The sequence below is a fragment of the Lynx rufus genome, unplaced genomic scaffold, assembly GCF_022079265.1.
Source record: "Lynx rufus isolate CCGP_SWC_20201006 ecotype Redwood Valley unplaced genomic scaffold, mLynRuf1.p SCAF_6, whole genome shotgun sequence".
In the NCBI taxonomy this organism is placed as follows: Eukaryota; Metazoa; Chordata; class Mammalia; order Carnivora; family Felidae; genus Lynx; species Lynx rufus.
The window spans coordinates 6,074,696-6,097,500 of NW_025814878.1; the positions used below are offsets into that span (position 1 = coordinate 6,074,696).

General features: G+C 43.6%; 1 protein-coding gene across 1 annotated transcript in view; it reads left to right on the forward strand.

Moving 5' to 3' along the window:
• Positions 1 to 302: 302 nt before the first annotated feature.
• The window catches only part of NOX3 (NADPH oxidase 3), a 61,775-nt gene continuing 39,272 nt past the window's right edge, over positions 303 to 22,805 (forward strand). The window contains exons 1-7 of the mRNA XM_047103319.1: positions 303 to 347; positions 980 to 1,075; positions 1,180 to 1,290; positions 2,335 to 2,419; positions 11,584 to 11,729; positions 14,995 to 15,176; positions 18,394 to 18,523. Of these exons, the coding sequence (XP_046959275.1) occupies positions 303 to 347; positions 980 to 1,075; positions 1,180 to 1,290; positions 2,335 to 2,419; positions 11,584 to 11,729; positions 14,995 to 15,176; positions 18,394 to 18,523 (795 nt within the window). The remainder of the gene's footprint in view (positions 348 to 979; positions 1,076 to 1,179; positions 1,291 to 2,334; positions 2,420 to 11,583; positions 11,730 to 14,994; positions 15,177 to 18,393; positions 18,524 to 22,805) is intronic.

Below are 22,805 nucleotides of genomic sequence, written 5' to 3' on the forward strand. Positions count from 1 at the left end.
AAAGCACATGAGGATAATTTCATAAAACGAGCTTTCTTTTCTCGTGAAATCTTTGAGGAAGAGAATCATTAGACAGAGACTTGCCTTGTATTCACCCAGGTCAGGAGGCATGTCAACCTGATGATGTGCCTTTGGCAAGAAGCCCTTAATTAGAAATTCCTCGAGAGCAGCTCCCACTAGGTGCTTCCTAAGACAAAAAGACAAAATCGTCTACCAGGGAAGCCCTTACTCGGGGTACAACATCCAGGCTCAGGTGGATGAAAGAAATAATTTGCCGACAGCAGAAGAGCAAAGCTGTCGTGATGGCGTTCTGGATTTTGAATGAAAGTCTCTCCATCCTATTAGGAGTAAGTATCATTTTTGTGATTCAAGTTAAAATACATATATGAACTAGCCTTCGATTTTTAAGATAATTGTATAGGAATGCTAAATAGCTTGGAGTATTACTTTGGTAAAAGACTAAACCTTGTTAGAAAACATTCAGTAGATATATTTAATTTACCCTTACAGAATCATGTAAAGTTGTTTTTCGATTGAGTTCATTTTTAATTATTTTTGAAGTCAAGTAGTTAGTTTTTGCATAATGTATGAACTGTTTCTTAAATCAAATGAAGTCTTCGAATTAGACTATGAAATTGGAATTTTTCTGGAGTACTTTCTGAGTTGTTTTTGAAGATTTCCTCCTTTCGCCATCATTGACTTAAAACATTAGAGCAATGTTGATTAGGAAGGCTTTGTAATTTTCATTAAATGCCTTAAATATACCCGTATGTGTTTAGAAGTTTTTTTTATAAAGTTAACAATTTGTTACTATTGTAATCAACTGTTAAAACGAATATATGAGAAATAAGTATAGAGTAAGTCTGATTAATATTGAGAAGCTCTTCATTTCACCCTTTAAAAGAAGAACCCCCAGTGATTTTGAACGGAAGAAAAGATTGAAGATAGTATTGATTGGTCTCTTTTCATTCAACACTAGCTCTCGTGGCTGGGAGTGAATTTATATCTGTTTATCGACACATTCTCTTGGTATGAAGAGGAAGAGTCTTTCCTTTACACACGAGTTATTCTGGGCGTAAGTAGAGCTGGGGACTACACATTATCGTTTCGGAAAACATTCCATCTTCCCCAGCGTCCTTACTCTCGCTGCATCTCTCTTGTGTCTTTCTATGTGGACAGTCAACACTGGCCTGGGCGCGAGCGTCTGCAGTGTGCCTCAATTTTAACTGCATGCTAATTCTCTTACCGATCAGTCGAAACCTTATTTCATTCATGAGAGGGACAAGTACTGTAAGTACTAAACTACTTAAAATAATTTCAGTTGTTGTGATTTACCGGTGTAAGTGCCATGAAAGACAAAGATGTACTTTACTGTGAAAGTCCTGATAATTCACGTGGGGACTGAAGTTTGTTTCTTCATAAGAGAGGACCCAATGGCAAAAACCAAAACTCAGAAGTCTGTACATTTGATGTGACTTTCGTTCTTGCCATTCACTCCCTGCTTGACATTGGAGTCTTTGCTCAGCCTTTCTCCGATACATTTGCTCCGTCAGAAAAAGATGGCTGATAAAATTGACCTGACTCACTAAGACGGATGTATTATAACAGTTTGAACTACCACAATTTCTAATTGAAAGGAACCGAATGAGCAGTAGAGTCAAATGCCACTAAGGACACATCTCTCTGAGCTCTCGGCCCAGGAATACACAATCATAGTACACAGAATTTCGTAGGTAGGTTTAATGGGACTTAAATCTAGTACTTAAATCATAGTACACAGAATTTCGTATGTAGATTTAATAATTTCCTAATTATATTAGCTTCACTGTTTTGGATACTGTGTTTCCTGCTAAACAGCGTAATGCGCTGTACAGAAAAATGAGAATTTCAATAACTCTGACTAGATGAAATGATTATACAATCATCAGCATAATTTTATGAATATTTAGATATAGATGAACATAATGCCTTTCTTTGTGTCATAAGGAATACTTTATAGACTTACTTAAACCACATCTATGAGGATGTTGGTTTCCATCTTCATTTTGTAAACTAGTGGCCGCATGCATATTAGCAGGTTTATTCTAGAATTTTGACTTATAGCCAGGGAACTATACTTACTTACTCACTTTACTGAGTTGAAACTTCAGCAAAGCCAGTAATAACCATCTGGTTTGTCCTTTGGGCTGATTAATGGCCACTACCTTCTGTACCCCATAGCCCCACCTTCAGGAATTTAGAGGCAGAGCCTGAGTCCTGCTCTCTCACCACTCAGGATGCTGTCATCGCTATGATTTTTCCTTAAAATGAGACTTTCACTTTATGTCACTCTAGTGCTGCAGAGGACCGTGGAGGAGGCAATTAGACAAAAACCTCAAATTCCACAAACTGGTCGCCTATGGGATAGCCATTAACGCAAGTAAGTGTTTCTTATTCTTCTTTGCCCAGTGGATGTTACCAAACCTAATGCTTAACTTCATAGCTTTGTTTTAATTTCCCCCTCCGCCAAAGGCTCACCCTTAAATAAATCTTTGCATTCCATTTGACCAATAAAACTTACATAAAAGGATTTTTTGATTTCTAATTTATACTCACGCAGTTTTCCCTACCAAGCCTTCGATTTGGCAAGGAAAAGTTTATGAAACTTCATTTTCATTTGTAAAGAATTAAGCTTGTTGATAATACAACAATAAGTACCTGCTTGCAAAATGAATACTGTGCTATTCAGTATAATCCACACTGGAAAGAAAACTGACCTGTACTCAAAAACTCATTCACAGTCATAGCAAAATGACTGTCAAATGGTATCATAGGCAGTAAAAGCAAAGAGAAAAGCAAGATCAAGTGAATAAGGTTCTGAATAGCATTGAGCTAGTGGATATAAAGGGACCTTGAAAAGATATGAAGCTTTACAGCATATAAAGTGTTATTGTTATTTCTTGAATAAGAAAACAAGAGAATTCAAGAGAAAGGCAATAAAAATTAGCATCCAAGGCCAGGGTTAAACCCTGGTGAGGAAGAAAAGAAGCCGAGCGATAACCGACTCGTTTGTGGTTTTGTTGGACGACAAACACACTGAAATAAAAGGCTATCTGCACAATTAAGAGTTACGGTTCAGGACTGTTTCTCTCAAACTAATTTAACTATAAAATGTTTTCCTCATTTGTTTTCATCCTCTCATGCATAAAAAATAGCAGAGTAAAAAGAACACTCAACACAAACGTGGATTTAATTAAGCAACAAGACATGACAGACAGTGCCCGAGTGCCAATTAACACAACTTCGGGTGTGCGGAGAAGTTGTGGGGAGATTTCCCCATCGATTGTCTTTGGTGCCAGATTAAACCAACCCGGGAAACATCTGCGAAAGGTCTTTGTGGTTTGTTAAGAAATAAGGGTAAAAAGACCCTGTGTCCTAGAGAGAAACCAGGCAAGGGAAGGAGAGCAAAAAAACAAGTTAATGCGTCTTTATGTCCCAAGGCTACCATAGGGCTGAGTCCAGAGAGGGGTCAAAAACCCCCGACAAATGAGTTGACGCATGAAGCAATGAAGACCCAGGGAAGCAGATTTCAGCTCAGATATGGAAGTCTTTTCCGGACCTTCCAAATTATCTAAAATTAGAATGAGCGTCCCTGAGAATACAGAGTTCCCTGTCATGGGTGGTGTCAGAGTGGAGTCCAGATTGCTCCTTGCAAGGCTCTTCAGAGAAAGAATTCAAGGAATCTCAAGGCTTCCTTTAAAATTGGGAAGGCTTCCTTTAAAATATTCCTAAGAATATTGGGGTGCCTGGGTGGCTCAGTCGGTTAAGCACTTGAGTCTTGATTTCAGCTCAGGTCATGATCTTACGGTTTGTGAGTTCAAGCCCCGCATCAGGCTGTGTGCTGACAGCGTAGAGCCTGCTTGGGATTCTCTCTTTCCCTCTCCCTTTGCTCCTCCCCTGCTTGCTCTCTCTCTTTCTCAAAATAAATGAATAAACTTAAATATACACATATAATCTTAAGAATATTTAATCCCTGCATTAAAAGAGGAGATAAAACACAGTAAAATGGTGGGAAGAATACCATCACTACGCAAGAGGTTTAAGGCAGAACTGGACTCTGAGAGAAAGAGAGAAGGAACCAAAAAACCTACAGCATCAGAACACATCAGAAAAGGAAGCAAAAAATAAAAGAAAATATGTTATGCAATAGTTCTCGCCTTAAACCTTTGGGTATGTATATTTCTTTCCATGTAATCAGGTATCAGAATAGATGCATTAGTGATGTATGTCGAATATCTCCCGTGTTCAAGAGACACTAAGAGAAGCTGTAACCTGAAACGAGGGTGGTCAGTACTGTTTTCAGAATGGAGTATAATTTATTTTTTTTTAATTTTGTAATGTTCATTTATTTGTGGGAGAGACAGAGTGTGAGCAGGGGAGGGGCAGAGAGAGAGGGAGACACAGAATGTGAAGCAGGCTCCAGGCTCCGAGCTGTCAGCCCAGAGCCCGATGCGGGGCTCAAACTCACAAACCGTGAGATCGTGACCTGAGCCGCGGTCAGACGCTTAACCGGGTGAGCCACCCAGGGGCCCCAAGAATGGAGTGTAATTTAGCAAGGGGAGCAGTTGACTGGAATCAGATGACCACATTATTTCATACCCCTGCTGCTGACTGGTCCTGTGATCTAAGTTTTTGTGTGCCTTTTCCTCGCTGGAATTAAAAGAACAATAACACAATCGATCCGTCAAGAGATGTGCAGACTGGTTGCCAGGTAGGTCCTCTTGGAAACCTACCCACTACAAGGTCATTCACTGGCCACTCTCGCACAGAGAGTCAAACCCAAGGGTAGGATGGCCCGCATGCTCTGTTCAGTGAGCGCTGCCTCCTCCTCCTCTCTCCTTTCTCTCCACACCCCCCTCGCTTCCTCCCATTGGCAATACACAGCCACTGGGTCCCTGAGTGGTGGGTGCCTTTGTCCCTGTTAAATGCTCTTCCTTTCCTCCCTCAATGGCGAAGACGCTGCCATATCCGGGCCTCCTCGCCTGGCCTGCCTCCCTCTGGGCCACCTTTCCTGCAGACCTCAGTGATGTCTCCCTGCCACCTAGGAAAATTTCTCAGACTCCGACGGCCCGGGGGGGCTGAGATGTGTCTTCTGCGTCTCGGCTTTCCCGGCCCCTGGCACGTAATAGGTCCCCACCAAGTTGGGTCAGACCCGAGGATGAGTTGGAGTCGGCCAGCAGGCAAAAGGGAGGAGGGGGATTTGTGAGAAAGGTACAAGCCGCGACAGTGCAGAGGCTCAAGGACCCAGCAGCAGCTGGGGTGGAGGAAGCACAGCGTGTGGGCAGCGAAGAGATTCAAAATGATGCCAGTGGGCTCGTCCCAGATAAATTCACATTCTGCCGCAACCAGAAGAATCGGGACTCTCTTTCTCCCTCCTTCCCTCACAAATCCCTGGAGAGAAGGAAGTATCCCCTCGGGCCCTCTTCTGCTTGAACCCCCACTGCCTTGCGGGGCTCCCCAGCCCCCCGGGACTCCCCGGCAGGGTCAGACTGCTTCTGAGAGCCAAGGGCTCGTCCCCCACCGCCATGGCAACCAGCAGCGCGGGGCTGTCTCCATCCCCGGCAAAGGCAGGAGGGTGGGGAGAAAGCTCTCTGCTTCTCCCAAGCCCTGACATAGCAATTATTACATTTCACACTAACTAAGAAATGCGGCTGGCAACTGCGCTTTTAGAAGGAAAAAAAAAAAAAAACCATGCTAAGCCCTGGTTTCGTAGATATCCCTGTGCTTTTCACATTTTGTCCTTCTGCTGTATTCACTTGGGAACAGCTGAAAATGTCCCCGTGCTTATTTTATTAGCATCGCCCATTATGCTGCTTTTCAGATAGCCGACTGGCTTAATAGAGGTGTGTAACCTTGGAAGAAGAGCATCCACATCGAAGTTTGCATGCCAGCCCCTAATTTCTCACCCGTTCTTCTGTAAGCTGGACTGCAGGATTTAACTGGTCAAATCATTAAAGGATGTAATTAGAGGCTGGTGGAAGGAGGCTGGGGAGGAGGAGGGGAGAGGCAAACTATCTATAATCAAGGGCATCACGGAAAACGCGGTGACAGGAACCCTTCTTTTGGCTTCCTGCCTTCCCACTCGCCTGCCTATGATAAGAGCTGCTGGAGCAATTCTCCAACCGCTAATAAATCATTTTCAGGGACCTGTAACCCCAGCGGTATAAAAATCCCAGTATCACAGTCTCTTCGTTCTTATTAACGTGGATCTTTTTGGACTCTGCGGTCCACAGCAGACCTTGGAGATCCTTCCAGCTGAACAGTAGTACTGTGAGCCTGAGCTTCCTTCGGGGGGGGGGGGGGGTAAATACTGACCCAGGCGGCATACATCCAGTAGGCGCCAGGGGTGTGCAATTACCCACGGGCGGCTCCTGAGGAGCTGCTAAAATTAGTTTACAAACCTCAATAAACATAAGAGGTGCCAGAGGGAGAGGGGGACAGAGGATCCGTAGCGGGCTCCACCCTGACAGCAGAGAGCCCGATGCGGGGCTCGAACTCACGAACTGTGAGATCGTGACCTGCGCTGAAGTCGGAAGCTTAACTGACTGAGCCACCCAGGTGCCCCCTGTCTGACATGATTTAAATGAGTAGCATGCACGGGGTGCCGGGACCTATGTAGTCCTGCAGAAATCAGTCCACAAGCTTGAAAGTTTGGGGGGCCAAGGCTTTGGCTGGTAAAGCACAGCCAGGATTTGTCCCTGGGTCCTTATTTCCGAAGGCTGCTTAATTAGGAGGTGACTAACTCCAAAATGACTGTTATCACTGACAGGCAGGCAGAAAGATAGCAAGAACTGACCGCCCTTCCAAGATTCTCCCTCAATTATGCTTCCTTTGATCTCCCAAAAAATGAAAAGAAGGAAAGAAAGAAGGAAAAGAAACTTTCTCAGGGCAACTGGCTCTAATTGTAGCCTTTATGATTTTTTTTTGTTTGTTTGTTCATTCTTCAATGAAGTCTCCTTATTTGAACTCAGAAGTCCACACACCAATTAAATGTGCATTTTGTGGCTTGTCCAAGACCACTGCTCTCTTTTAACTGTAGAAGTACTTTGGTGAGAAAATAGGATTGTCGAAAGACCCGGTGACAGCATCTGTTAGCCTGGCATTTGGGCGGATTCTGGAAATGTCTTAGGCTCTCCCATGAGCTCAGCAGAAAGTCCTCAGAGGGGCCAGGGCGAGCGCACCTGCATAACTGATGGTATCGAATGTGCCACAAAACTTAAAGAGCCCCTTTAAGCCAGTGTTGATTTTGAAAAATTATTAAAACATGCGTTTCGTGTTTGCATGCCTTTCACGTTGGACTACAGATCCCTTAGGGATGATAAATGGTCCCAGTCAACTTCGAAGGAGACGCGGGAGCCAGAGCTGGCGGGAAGGCGAGATATTGCCTGGTTTCAATCAATGCACCCATTTTACAGATAAGACAGCAGGCTGAAATAAATGAGGTAACTGAGAGGCAGCCTTCTCGTGTCCTTCTGGCTGTAGCAAATCTAGTTTGAGTAGCCAATCTAGTAACATGACAGGATTCTGATGAGTAAGAGAGGGGAAAATCGAACCATATCACTATTTGATCACATCCTGGAAGCAACCAGCAGATGACATGACTACCCACATTAAAATAACTGAGGTCTGTGAAGGGAAGACTAGAAAATAGAACATACAATGTCTGGAAAAAAACACAGCAAAGTCAGTATCTCCTGGGTTACCTACCAAGCCCCAGCAGCCATGGAGTTGGTAAGTGGGATACCTTAAGTTCCCAGCCAAGATCACAATAAAATTAGGGTCAGACCTAAGAGGAAATAAAACGTTCGGACAAACCAAGTGGCACAGGTAGTTTTCCCTCTGAGAATTCCTGGGATGAATAAAATAAGATATTCTACTTTTTATCTTCTACGTGTAAAAAGAAAACGAAATGGAGGTAGTTAGAGCAAAGGAGCATTTAAGACATGAATTTTAAAGTACACGAAAACAAAAAAAAAAAGCTAGAAAGAGTAGTTTTCAACATATTCCCTCAGGAGCTACCTCTTAAAAAGCATCTTGAGTTTTTCTCATACTATTTCATTAGTTTCTTCAGCTCTGTTATGGGAGACCTGGCAATAAGAGTAAATAACTAGTTCAATATCTTTGCTTATTCAATAAGTGTACTTAAATTTAGTTTAACAGTGTCAAATTCTCATGTGGAAATCAATCTAATAGAAAATAGATTGTGATCAACAACTTCTTACCCAGGAGAAAGATGTTATAGAATGCAGAATATAAAAGACACAGAAGCTATCCTGTGTTTCCCTTCTGACTGTCACATGTGGATTATGGAATTGTAAGTGTTGTCACTTAATTTGGCTTGAAGCTCAGTATCTACTTCTGTAAAGTGGGGACAGCTCCTCTCTGGTGTGCTTTAGTCCATGGAGGAGAACTGAGGACAGCCAGGGGCAGAGGCTAAAGGGCAGAGAGGTAAAGGAGATTTTCCACCCACCTGCAAGGAGAACTCCAAAGGTTGTGATTATTCTTATGAGCTAGTTGACTCTAGATTAAAGACACCAAGTGAACCATTCAAAGAGCTTTAGCTAAGCCCGCAGGAGAAATTAGTTTTCAGTGAACAATAAAGTATAACAATTATGAATCAGTGAAAAGAAACAATATAACTTGAAGGTCAAAGATTGAGCTCTGGGGCGCCTGGGTGGCTCAGTTGGTTGAGCATCTGACTCTTGATTTTGGCTCAGGTCATGATCCCAGGGTTGTGGGATCGAGCCCCGAGTCGGGCTCCACACTGAGTGTGCAGCCTCCTTAACGATACTCCCTCTCTCCCTGTGCCGCTCTCCCTGCTCGCGGGCTCTGTTAAAAAAAAAAAAAAAAAAAAAAAAAGAGAGGCGCTTGGGTGGCTCAGTCGGTTAAGCGTCCGACTTCGGCTCAGGTCATGATCTCGCGGTCTGTGAGTTCAAGCCCCGCATCGGGCTCTGTGCTGACCGCTCAGAGCCTGGAGCCTGTTTCAGATTCTGTGTCTCCCTCTCTCTCTCTGACCCTCCCCTGTTCATGCTGTCTCTCCCTGTCTCAAAAATAAATCAACGTTAAAAAATATATATATAAAAAAAAGAAAAAAATTTTAATGGGCCCCCGATTCAGGCAAACAGGGTTTTATCCCACCTTTGCCATTAATGGTCTACAACTGCCTGAACTTCTTGAATACTGGTCTGTAAAATAGCAATAAAACTGATACCTGAGGATTAAATGAGGTAATACGCATAAGCATTTATAATGGTGTTTGAAGTATACTAAGTATTCAATATCTGCTAGCCATGAGAAGTATTACCTATTGCTTTTTTTAAACTTTAAGATAATTACCAGAAAACAGCAATTAGGAATACTGCTGAACATGTCTGTGTTCAATTTAGCAACTAGTTTCCATTTCATCTTGAGCATATTGGAAGAGATGGTTACTAGACAAACTTTCTAGCTTCGTGGATGCTGAGACTAAACAAGGCAGCTCCTTCACAGACACACCACATATAGTGACAAATGGAACACAAGGAAGAAACACAATGCCTTTTGGGTGCCACTCTCCCAAAACCCATAAGGAGAGAGTCAACATCATTGACTCAGAAATACGATCATGTGCTTTGCCTTCTTAGATGAACTTCAGCCAAAAGCGTATTCAAATTGAGTTCTGACGTGAAGGCTGCAGGAAAATGTTCACAAAACAGGTATTAGCACTACCCCATCCGCATCGGCAGACAACCTCCTGACCCTTTCTCTCTTTCTAGCTCGTTATCACTCAGCAAATCCTTATTAAGTACATACTGGTAGTAAGCAACGTGCCCAGTGTTGATGTTTCGAGATGAATAAGCCTTGAGGCGTCAGGTCCGTGGGGCAACATAGATGTAAACAAATATTCATAACAATAATTCCTGGGAAATGTCATAGTCAAGGTATCATTGGTGCCTGTGGACCTGACGAGCAATTTCATAGAAAACAACTTTTGGGGGCGCCTGGGTGGCGCAGTCGGTTAAGCGTCCGACTTCAGCCAGGTCACGATCTCGCGGTCCGTGAGTTCGAGCCCCGCGTCAGGCTCTGGGCTGATGGCTCGGAGCCTGGAGCCTGTTTCCGATTCTGTGTCTCCCTCTCTCTCTGCCCCTCCCCCGTTCATGCTCTGTCTCTCTCTGTCTTAAAAATAAATAAACGTTGGAAAAAAAAAAAGAAAAAAAATTAAAAAAAAAAAAAGAAAACAACTTTTGGGTTGGGTCTTAAAGCATGAATACAACTTTGCAGCCCAGAAAAGGGAATGGCTCTGATCGAAGGAATTCAGGGGGCAGGGAGAAAAGCTAAATATCTGTTGGTATTTCTAAATAAATCTGCTGCTACAACCACAGAGACCAACATGCTACCAATATTCTCCGAAGTTTCTGCTGTTCCTTTCTCCTTCACTCCCCCACACCTCAACCCACCATGGGTAGTCATGAAAGATTCCAGAATTTGCATACAATGTGTGGAGACTATATATTAGTCAATTCTACTTTGCATGGTGGACGGGGGTTCGGGGGCTCGGGGGCGGGCAAGGTAGCAACTGGGAAGCTATCTACACCCTGGGTAATGAATTCTCATTTCACACTTGAATCTGATCCCAGTGGCTGGTATCAGCAGGTCACCCAGTAGGGCTTCCATTTGTAGGGAAAGCATCAGGAGATCCTCGTCTGGATGTTGTGACTGCTAGCTTCCCCCCAGATTTCACAAGACAGGGAAGAGTGGCATTGAGCACAGTCTCCTCGGGCTAAATGATGCTGTGTTCCCAAGCTTGTTCTCTTCATTTAAAATTTAAACATCACAAATTCTCAGAATTAGAAAACCGAGTTTTCTTCTGAAGAGTACACAGAGAGGATTAGTTCTATAAATACCAGTTTATTTTGATCCTCTAGGAATAACACATGCAAATATATTGTGTATATGCGTATGTGTAGGAGTACATATACATATATGCTAAAATGTATAAAGGAAGAATAGAAAATATAATGTCTGAAAGCGAACAAAAACTCTTCCCTGGAATCTATCATAGATGTCATATGCACACATGTCCATGTATATGATATACAGTATTCTAGGATAATGCTCTGTGATTTCTTGGAAACTATATTACATAAGATATAAAATATGGAATACATATGTGTGTATATATATATATATATATATCTCACAGGATATGTTCTATACAAAATATGGAATTATATATACAATGGAACATATAGGTAATTATGTTGTGATATCCTAACACCTATTCCACTTGCAGAATGAGCACATGTTTATAATTAAATTATGGTGACTTAAGATTGACTTCATTTCTTCCTATCATTAAAATGGATGTGGTGAATCGTACCATATCTTTAGAAGTAGCCAATCCACTCCATTCAAGACACGGTGAAAGATGCACAAATAAATCACTCTTTGGAGATTACAAACACCAGAACAGAGAAACTTGACCGTAGAGACATTGTGTCGTTGAGTAACCACAAAGGAAGAAATCCAGATGGCGCATGTCTGACGTCCTCTCCTCGACCGTAGCCATCCACATCGTGGCACACTTGTGCAACCTGGAGCGCTATCGCTGGAGCCAGTCCACGGAAGCGGAGGGACTTCTGGCCGCACTTGCCAAGCTTGGCAAAACCCCGAATGAGAGCTACCTCAACCCCATCCGGACCTTCCACACAGTGAGTCCTTGCAGGCTCCCGGGTTTCTCATCTGAAACACCCTTCCTTTCCCGATCCCTTGATCGGAAGCACTGTGTTTCAAAAGCTTTAATCAAAGAGCTGGAGAGACGTTTCTGCCAAAGCTATTTTGAGGGGCATGTCGGTGGCTCAGTTGTTTGAGCGACTGACTCTTGATTTCAGTTCAGGTCATGATCCCAAGGGGGTGGGATCGAGCCCTGCATGGGGCTCCATGCTGAACGTGGAGCCTGCTTAGATTGTCTCTCTCTGTCCCTCTGCCCCTTCCCCCACTTGCATGTGCTTTCTCTCTCTCTCTCTCTCTCTCAAATTAAAAAAAAAAAAAAAAAAAAAAAAAAAGATATTCTTGAGATGCCGGGGTGGCTCAGTCGGTTAAGCGTCCGACTGCAGCTCAGGTCGTAATCTCCCAGTTCGTGAGTTCCAGCCCCACGTCAGGCTCTGTGCTGACAGCTCAGAGCCTAGAGTCTGCTTGGGATTCTGTGTCTCCCTCTCTCTCTGCGCCTCCCCTGCTCACGCTCTGTCTCTGTCTCTTGAAAATAAATAATTTTTTAAAGGTATTTTTTTTTCACAAATGTTGCTAAGAGTTTATAAGCAGGAAGAAAAACTGATGCCCCTTAATTAATGTATATCAAAACATAATAAATAAACCCAAATAGGAAATGCAGCAACTTATTAGAACCCTGGCATTTTACATTTTAAAGCAGCTCACGATTAGGTATTTTGCTGTTGTTGATGGTAGCATCATAAAGAAAGTGAAGTGCCATCTAAATCCAGGGATTATAAATTGGACGTCTTCATTTTCAACTTGCAAATTGCTTTTGGATATCTTCTCCTGTGTCATATTTTGGTACACATGTGCCTGGCTGGTCTGCCAAGTCAGATACTGGGCAAAGCAGCCAATTTCATAATCAGACCTGCACGGCTAGTAACATCATTAATGCTAATTACCTGTGTGCCCAGAGTGGCAGCACATGTGAGAAACAAAAAGAGAATGAAAAACGTAACTGCAGAGACCCACCTATCGAGATTAAGACAATCCTCTCCCTTCCATCCGCCACCTACCCCTTTCTTCCCGGTTGACCAAAATAGTTGAGCACATACTGCCCTGTTGGAATATGTATCCAACGTGGTGACCAGGCTAACGAATCAGTATTGCCCAAGAAGACCCCTAATACAATGTACTCCCGCAACGGAAAACCCTCTGTTACCATCTGAGCCATCTCTTTCGTGACCATTTTGCCCGGGGAACCTTATTTGAAGAAGCGAAATTCAAATTTTGGGGGGAATTCTTCCATGGCACGTCCCTAATTATCCTGAGATGATTTCCAATATCAGGCCATTGATTAAGTAGAGCTACATTTTCCTGGCTGACAATTAGAAGCACAAGCTTCCAAGTTATGAGTTAAAACCAACGATGGCCATAAGCCCGCGGGAAGGCTTTCGGGGTCACTCGTTGGAGCCCCAGTATTTATCTTGGCACTTACCGGGGTTAACTCTTTTCCCCCGCCAAGGCTCTGAAAAGCTCATTGTTACAGACAACCAAGAATAAGCCTTAATATTTTGAAAAGGCTATACAGTGAATAGTACTTATTATGAATGCTTTTAAAGCAATTTAACAAGATAATCAAGTTACTCCAATATAGTCATCTCAAAATTTTAGAAGCAGTATACTATGTAAGTGCTCCTTAAGTTCAAGTAATACCTTAAGGTGAATAATACCTACCTTGGGGTATTTGGAGAAAGATCAATAATACAAATTGGTACGTTTGGAGAAAGTATCAATGACACAAAATGTACGTTATAGGGTATTTCTAAACAGATGCAACGGGGCTATTTGAAAAGATACATGGCAAACCAAACCAGTCTATAAAAATATGTTGCAAGAAAAGGGAAGTGGGGATTTGCTTTAAAAAGCAAAGAAGAGTGATTTGAAATTAGCACATCCTATGATATAAATGGATTTCTAAAATGCCTGAGTACTGGGTGGCTCAGTCGGTTAGGCGTCTGACTTCGGCTCAGGTCAGGATCTCACAGTTTGTGGGTTCGAGCCCCGCGTCAGGCTCTGTGCTGACAGCTCTGAGCCTGGAGCCTGCTTCGGATTCTGTGTGTGTGTGTGTGTGTGTGTGTGTGTCTGCCCCCTCCCCCACTCACACGCTGTCTATCTCTCCTTCAAAAATAATAAACATTTTTATATATAAACAATTATATATAAATATATAAATAATAAATACATAAATATAAAAAAACATTAAAATTTTTTTAAAAATTAAATGCCTGTGTACACTTGAAAAAATAACATATCTTTTCAACGTTTTAGACATGCCCTTTCAATTTTATTTCAACTATTTGCTCCACGAAGTAAAAAGAAACAAGGAAAAGTCCCTATCCAAATTACCTTGAGATCTCACAGCAGCCCAAATTAATGAGATTTTACTGACAAAAGATACAGTGTGAGTTTATTGAGCTCATGGTCGGCTCAACGACGGTAACACAACATCTGAATCCCAATGACTTGGCAAGAATATGGAAAAGTCACAGCAAATACGAAGTGCTCTGTGATTCATATTCTAAAAGGCTAGGTAACCATCCTCTGCACTCACAGGTCAGAACTCTGGCCTTTTGACCGTGTCTCCCAGAGTAGAATAGCTGTATATTTATTGATCACCTAGGATTTACAAAGCCTTATTCCAAGCCTCCCTGAGGTGGCATGAAAGAAATGCAAGTCATGGCCCTTCCAATTAAAAAGCAAGAGCAAGGAATAACTACCAGGGGAACAGAATGTGCAGCTGCTTTATTAGGAGCGCCCCTGAGGGATCTCTCAAAAAAAAAAGTGTTTATTAATGTTAACATGCAATTAAGCATGGCAATCCACACTTTTATTTTAAAAATCAAAAACTTGACACTTGGATTTATTTGCCAATATTTTATCTTAAAATGCAGTGTTACATATTGTCTTAATTTCAATTCACCATAATAACTTTGACCTGAAAGTTGATTTATACAGATGGAAAAAATGTAAACGATTAAATGGCATTTGATGAAATTTGAGCAAAGCGAACGTGTGCCATCAAATGGAACAAAAGAAAAGAACGGGGAAGCTCCCTTCTTGAGTCATAGGGGGACCCTTTTTGAAGCTAATATGCCCCTGATTTGAATGTTTTGATTTACTCCCTGCTTAGACTCTCGAGTATTGACCCTAACATGGAAAATAGAACCAAGATATCAATGTCCCGGTGCTTGTCTCTCTTAGAACACCATCACCGTGTTGCTGACGACAATTGCTGGTGTCACTGGCCTGATCATCTCTCTGGCTTTCATCTTGATCATGACCTCTTCCACCGAGTTCATCAGACAGGTCTCCTATGAGTTGTTCTGGTACACACACCATGTGTTCATCATCTTCTTTGTCAGTCTGGCTATCCATGGGGCAGGGTAAGTCCATACTGTGCTCAGAGTGTAAGATTTTATCTCTGTGAACCTCAAAAACCATCTTAGAAAGCCCTTTGGATAGGGAATCATAAATGGCAGCGACTAAAGGAACATTCACCAAGGCAAGCGCCTTCTTTTGGTTACTGGAAAGAAAGCAACATAGATGGTGAAGAATGTTTATTTTTCTTGCTAACTCTGTTGTGGAGACTTGACATGTTTGTAAGATGCAGAAATTTTAATGAATGCTGGAAAACAGTAGACCTGTTTCGCTCAGCACAAATTTCTGTGATCCAAATCGCATGCGATTAGTCAAGATATCTATTTTGGACACCCAGATTCCACTTCCGCTTAACCAGAACCACCCACTAGGAAGCCCTGTGTTGGGGAGGGAACGGTGTGTGAGATGACGGTCAGACCCAGGCTCTGCCCCTAGTCATCAGGGTGGCCACGTGCAAGTCCCTTGTATTCTCTGGACCGCGGGGTACCTGAGTGGCTCAGTCGGTTAAGTGTCCAACTCTTGATCTCCACTCAAGTCATGATCTCATGGTTCGTGGGATGGAGCCCCGCCATCAGGCTGTCCACTGTCAGTACAGAGCCTGCTTGGGACTCTCTGTTCCCCTCTCTTTCTGCCCCTTCCCCGCTAGTTCTCTCTCTTTCTCTCTCTCAAAATTAAAAAACGTTCTTTAAAACTTCATTGGACCTCAGTTTTGCCATCTGACTTCTAGGATTCCTTCTCGCCCAAACATCCCATACAATGGGATTCAACACCTGTCTGAAACTATTACCCTCCCCCTCAGGAAGCTAGAGCAGACCGTGAAGCACGACACCCTCAAATACAATGTTTTCGGTTCCTTGAATAGTCTTAAAACGGCTCTGGACAAACCCACCAATGAATGTCTATTAGCTAGTTTCTTCCAACATGAATTATTCCATACACTGAGGCCTTTTTTTTTTTCCATTTCACAATTTTCAAAACACATCCGTGGGCACGATCCATTTGACCCCAACAACAGTCCTGTCCAATAAAGACGGTGATGTTATCCCCCACTTCATAAGGACGAAGCAGGTTCAGAAGGTTAAGCGGTTCCCTCAAGGTCCCAGGACAAACAAATGCCAGGGTCAGACACAGGGCACCAGGTTTCAGACAACCAAACCTTTTCTGGTCACAAGCCCCGCAGAAGAGCCCTTCACTTCCTCACGTTAAACAGCCCTCCACACCTGCAGGAATGTGGCCGAGGAGGTCGCGAACGCACTGCGTGGCTTTCCACGAGCCCTTCCTCTGCTTCCCACACCAGCAGACGCCCTCCCCTATACAACTTTTCCTCCCATCACTGCAGCTGCTGAAGCACGCCCCCCCCCAGGGATGTCTTTTACCTGGAAAACCCGTCCATCTCTCTGCTCACCCTTAGACTCCTAGTCGTCAACGTTCACATTTACGTGCTGTCTGGCTAATGGCTTTCTAGTCTTTAAAATTTCAGCAGTTGCCTCTTCTGCACATGTGATCCCTCACCCTGACTTTCTGTGTTTGGGGGAGCAGGATGGATGGTCCCAAAGGGCTCCCCCCTCAACGACCGTCAGTCCCTCTCTTTCTCTATGGATTCTCCTCCTGAGGCTGGGACAGTTACCCCGAAGCACACTTGAGGGGTCTTCATGATCCACATGTGTCTAGAATTCCTCGTCCCCCAAATTACACGCACAGCCCCCTGTTCCTGCCTCCCCGCCTTCACGCAAGAGGATTTCAATGGGTGGTGTTGCGTTGGAGATATTTCTTAATATCCAAATGACATTTCATAAGATGAAATATTTTAGTCATTTTAACTTAGTTGAAAGGCTTATTTTGGGATAAGGGTCTCATTTAATCCTCTCAGCTTGAAGTATTCTACAGCTACTGTTTACAGCGAAAAGTAATTTGCAAAGTCTATACAAAATGCCAAGTAAAGGAGGATTATTGGAACGTGTTAAAGCCCACTAATCTTTCTATTATGGGATAGCGTAGATGAAGACATAAAAAAAATTTTAATTTTTAAAAAGATACTGCATCTGTGAAATGTTCTGAGGTTTCTTTAGGTAATCTAGGCAATGTTACCTAGAGCTTGAGAATGATGGCGTTAAAATTTACAGAATCTTTTCCTCGGGTCCCATTTACCATTCACCCTTCCTGTGTCTGGGCATCATGTGATCACGGGAGATTCACAGATGTTGTGCTCTCCTAGCTCAAAGGGAGGTGATCAAGTTTGGATGACTTTCATGAAACAGACCGGGCCAAAGGCCGAAACATCAGTTCCCTAGGCTGACGTGTAAGGTCCCTAAGGCCATTGCCTCTCTCTCCTCCTGTACCCAACGGTGCAAAAGGAGACATGTTACTTCACATGTTACTGCCCATGACGTGAGCCTGTATGATGCTAGAGTTTCTCAGCACCCTGTTCCTCAAAAATAAGTCAATGTATTTTCTTCATAAACACCTAGGAATTGAACAACCTCCAGATTACATAGCCTCAATTCTTAGACTTTGTGGCCCGGTGCACCAACGGGGGTACCGAAGCGGCTTGTCAGAGGTCAGTCAGTACCACGTTTGGGGCGAACATAGCGTAGTAGGACTATAGGACTCTTAATCCAGTGCTCCATTCACGAGGGCAGGCTTCCTTTTCTCTCTCAAATTCATCAAGGTAGTTCTGAAGACATACTTCACACTGACCTATTTTGACCCTGTCACACACTACGCCTGCTCGTGGTCACTAGGGAAAAGACATCATCATTCAGGACACTTCTTGCGACTTCACTTGAAAACTTCTAGGTGCGCAGACACAAACCAAAAAGGGTAGAAGTTAGATAAATCTGCAAAAGACCCAAATAGTACAAAGTTAGCCAATTAGGCCGAATCAGCAATCGGGACGCGATGTAACCTAATTAAATTCAACAGTCTACAAAAGGGTGTGTTCAAACAATTTCCCTTCATTATGAATTCTCTAATATAGACACTTTCAATTTAACACAGGATACCGCAGAGGGGCACTTCTTTTCTGGGATCTTCAAAGTTACTTGAAGCTTCTTAAATTCCTATTTTTAAAGATGCCAAGAGAAATGAATGACAGCCCAAGTTTCAAGACAGTTGAAGTGTTATCTCAGAGCCCGCTGCAGAGCGTATATCTGTGGTATCACAAGACTGCACAAAATCAATTTGAAATATTCAGGTTTTGTTTTGTTTTGTTTTAATGGCAAGTCGGATTGTTCGAGGCCAAACTCCCGAGAGTCAACTGCTCCACAATGTCACCTTCTGCAAAGACCACTACGCTCAGTGGCAGACCGCTGCCCAGTGCCCCACGCCTCAATTTTCTGGCAAGGAGCCTTCGGTAAGAATGAACCCAAGAGCTTTTAAAAATAGCTGTCGCCACAGTTAAAATAACTAGAGCTTTGTGTGCTTGAGAAAAGAACAGCCCATGTCACCACTAGACAAAGCCAGCTCTTTATTAAGTGTGCTAATGGAGAAATCTAGTTATGGATCATTTTAAAAAGAGGTTTACTGCCAAAAGGGTTCTGTCCGTTTCGAAATGTGCTCTTGCGCTCCCACGTCCATGGGGGTGTCTGATATGGCAGAATGAGCAGCACTGCAGACATGAACGCCCCTGTCTCCGGCTTGCCATCCTCTCTGCTCCGCAAACTCAGCCCCCTGCCCCCCTGCGGAACTGCCCTCTCCATTCTGGGAATTACTAGCCGCGCTCCTCCAATGAACATCAAGCAACAACCACGTGCGAAGGATGCCCTCCTTATTAAAGCTTACCTTCTTCCTTCCTGCAGCTTTGGGGACCAAAAAAAAAAATTGGGGTACTAAATGCATTTACTTCCTATTCTAATTAAGCTCCCATAACTGAAATAATGATGTTAGGCAAAAAAGAGAAGGATGCCCTCTTTATTAAGCTTACCTTCTGGCTTCCTACAGCTTTGGGGATCAAAAAAACTTGGGGTACTAAATGCATTGACTGCCTATTCTAATTAAGCTACATAACTGAAATAATGATGCTAGGCAAAAAGAGACCTAATTCATTAGAGTCGATCATCATGTCCACAAGATCTCAAAAGGAAGATTTCCTAGGCATGCTGCAATGCCTCTGTGGCATAGCTACGTAGAAATAATGATTCTATTTGGTCTCCTCGGGTTTCTTAGAACAATGCAAACCTTGGGGCACCTGGGTGATGCATGAGAGCAAATAAATGAGGCCAGCAGATTAGAACAAGAAGGGAACAGGGTCCCCAAATAGGGATAATAGCATATAAATGGTGGAGATTCAGGAAATTAAGTCATCAGCTTATGACGACTCTAATGATTGACTTTTTCTAAACTCTTCAAATACATTAAATGAAGCCCTGGATTTTAAAAGTGAAAACTGCTGGGAGGAATGTTTAAAACCGAGAGAAACGACATAGATGTGCCCGTTAGACTGTGGTTCTTTTAATGGTCAGTATAGATTGTCTCTGTCTTAAACTCAACTATCAGTAGCCACTACCCAGCCTGCATAGTAATGAGGAACAGGAATGCCTTTCTAAAATCTTCCAGCTACAGCGTCTCCATAAAAAAAATTAAAAAAAAAATCAATACTCTCCCACACCTCATGAATACAGACCAGAGCCTGCTCCAGCAGTGTGCACTGACATTAATTACTATTAAAAGGGGGGAATCTTACCCATCTGTCTGTTAACTCTCCCCTGCTACACCGCCTTGCACACCCAAACTCACGTTGTCACTCTTTCTCATTATTTTTAATGGATCCTGGTTCAAAGCATGTGTGGGCTGTGCAATTACTGCTTGGCTGAAGGTGCAGTATTCTCTCTGATGTCTCATAGACACTGAGTCCGGGAGGCATCCCAAGGACGAGGAAGGGTTCCGGCGTTTCACTGCACCGCATCTACCCATCGCTTCCTCTTGGCCCCTCCTAACTGCATTTTCACGGTACTTTTATCAATGGAACATTTATCAATTCACCTTTGGCGGGGCGCCGCTGTCCGGGTTAGGACGCAGAATGCTTTGCACACCGCCCCGTGGGCACCGAACTGATCAAGGGAACCAATTACCCCTGGGGTCCCCTTCTGTCTCCGACTCACAGACACATCCAAGGCTCCAGACTCTAGAACTGCTCGTGCAATCTATTCTCCAAAGGAGCCTGGTCGTTCTCAGTCGGAGAAGCACCTTATTTTATTTACCTACGACATCGACAAGTGACAGCAACGACAGCAATAATAATAAGGCTAACGCTGGTTTAAATTATTAGGGAATGATGTCAACCATACAGGAGGAAGCTTTACCTGAGGTAGAGTCAATTCAGCAAAACGTTTTCTAAAAGGCTGTTACATTCGTGCCGCTGCACGGTATGGAAGCTTCCGAGACGTGGTTCCTGCCCCTGGAAATCTTATTGTCTAGACAAAGAGGCCATTTTTAAACACACACATAAAATAAAATCAGAGCCAGCATGTTCTTATTTTCTTGGAGGAATGAAAAACCAGGAGGGAAAGTGGAAGAAACAAGTTTCATTACTGCAGCTTTTAAATCAATGTAGCTTTATTTCTATCATAAAATATTCACTGTAGCATGACTTTCTGAGTATTTTTGGAAAAGAAAAAGTAAAGCAAAGAAGCCACGGAGTATGTTAGCATTAAAGAAACTTAGATACCTAATAGCCCCGCCCCTTAATTTAGCAGACGGAGGGCTAGCGGCCCAAGATTTAGCTTCTGACCTATGGTCACAAAGGCCATCCCCAGGAAAGCCACATCAAGACGCCAGAGCTTCAACTCTGTGGCCGTGAACTTGCATCCCTACACACTTCAACATTCATTCTGAAACTCCAGCCTTCTCCCACCCCTCATTTTGTCTGCTGTCTGCTGCTATCTATGTGCACATACCCCTGACGCTGTATTTATCTCGGTGAATAAAGCTAAAACATTTAAGAGCCTGGAGGAAACCCAGCCAATAATTTCCTCCACCTGTCTCATTTTACACAACAAAAGATTTGAACACAGAAGGCCCAAGGCTCGGGGCGCCCGGGTGGCTCAGTCGGTTAAGCGTCCATCTTTGGCTCAGGTCACGAGCTCACAGTTCGTGAGTTCGGGCCCCACGTCAGTCTCTGCGCTGACAGCTCAGAGCCTGGAGTCTGCCTCAGATTCTGCGTCTCCCTCTCTCTCTGCCCCTTCCCTGCTCACGCTCTGTCTCTCTCTCTCTCAAAAAATAAATCAACATTTTTGTAAAAGGCCCAGGATTTGCCGCAAGGCATAGGAGAAGAACCCAAGACCCAAAGCCAGGGCTTCTAAGACCTAGTCCAAGTTCTACCTCACACGCGCCCCTCCTGCTCTGGGGCATGGCCTCCTTCTGTCTTTACTAATTCTTGTCTATCCAGGTTACTGCTGTAGGTAACCTACTGTTCACCTCTGGCCACCCCCATCCCTCACTCCTTAACTTCTAGGGGCTCCAGGAGTACCATCACCGTGTAACCAAACTGGGCTTTTTCCTCCCGGAGCATTTTATATACTAGAGTAGAGATAGAGCCAAGGATTAATAGCTTACATTCTCCTTCCTGACTAACTGTACGAGGAAAAACAATCCACTCCATTTTATCAACATGGAAAAATCAGAGCCCGAGACTGATGTGACAGCACCAAAACGAAGTGTGTGATGCTTAAAACGTCCCAAAGTGGGCATGCGAGATTATTTGTGAAAATACATAGAGACTATGTGAGTGGTTTCGCAAATCTCTCTCTAAGCTTACACAGAAAGAATTGCATTCTTGCTATTATTTCTGTAACTATCCACACCAATTCTCAAAAGGCTTTCTGGTTCTCTCAAGCAGGAGAGACCTAAGGACTCGCTCCTTTGGTCCAACCCCATCCTTCTTGTCTACCCCCTTGCTATCTTCTCCCTTACTCTGTGCATCATATTGCCTCACCCACAGCATAGGTGGACAAAAGGTTTTGTTCCCTCTGCTATTCTGAACACGTTGCTGAACCCCACTGAGGCAGAAAAGGATAAGTGGGTCAAATTGCTTTGTGTTGCCTGCATAAATTGAGCCTTTATCAGGCAAACAAGAGGCTCCCGGGGAAAAAGCAAGGAGGGTTGATGTAGGTGAGAAGAGCTGCCATGCGAACAGACCCAGCAGTAAACAAAAGAGGAATAGAAACACAAGAAAGATAACAGAAGCAAAAATAACACTGAAGGGCTTGTGACCTGTCAACGCAACAGAGCAGGATAACGGGTAAGAGAGTAATGATCAACAAAGACGGCGAGTCAGCCAGAGAGGGTCTAGCGAACCCGAGTTCAAAAGAGTGAGACATCCTTCCCGCTCCCGAGGCCGTGTGCTAGGAGGAAGGTGGCGGTGCATTTAGAATCCCAAGCAGGGAATTTAGGGGAATTAGGAAAGACTTGAGTTCCAGTCCTGGCTCCCAGTTCTTCTTTAGATGAAGGTTTGGACCAGACTTCAAAGAACTCTTGACACCCTCAAATTCAATGAAGACTGAGCCTCTAACGTTTGGTAAAACAAGGGTCAGCACCAACGCCAGCATTAGACAGAAAGAAGCATGATTACACGGCAAGTACACGGGCCAGGCGGTCAGACCCCTCTGGGGTCAGGTTTTTCTGGTGCACCTAATTGC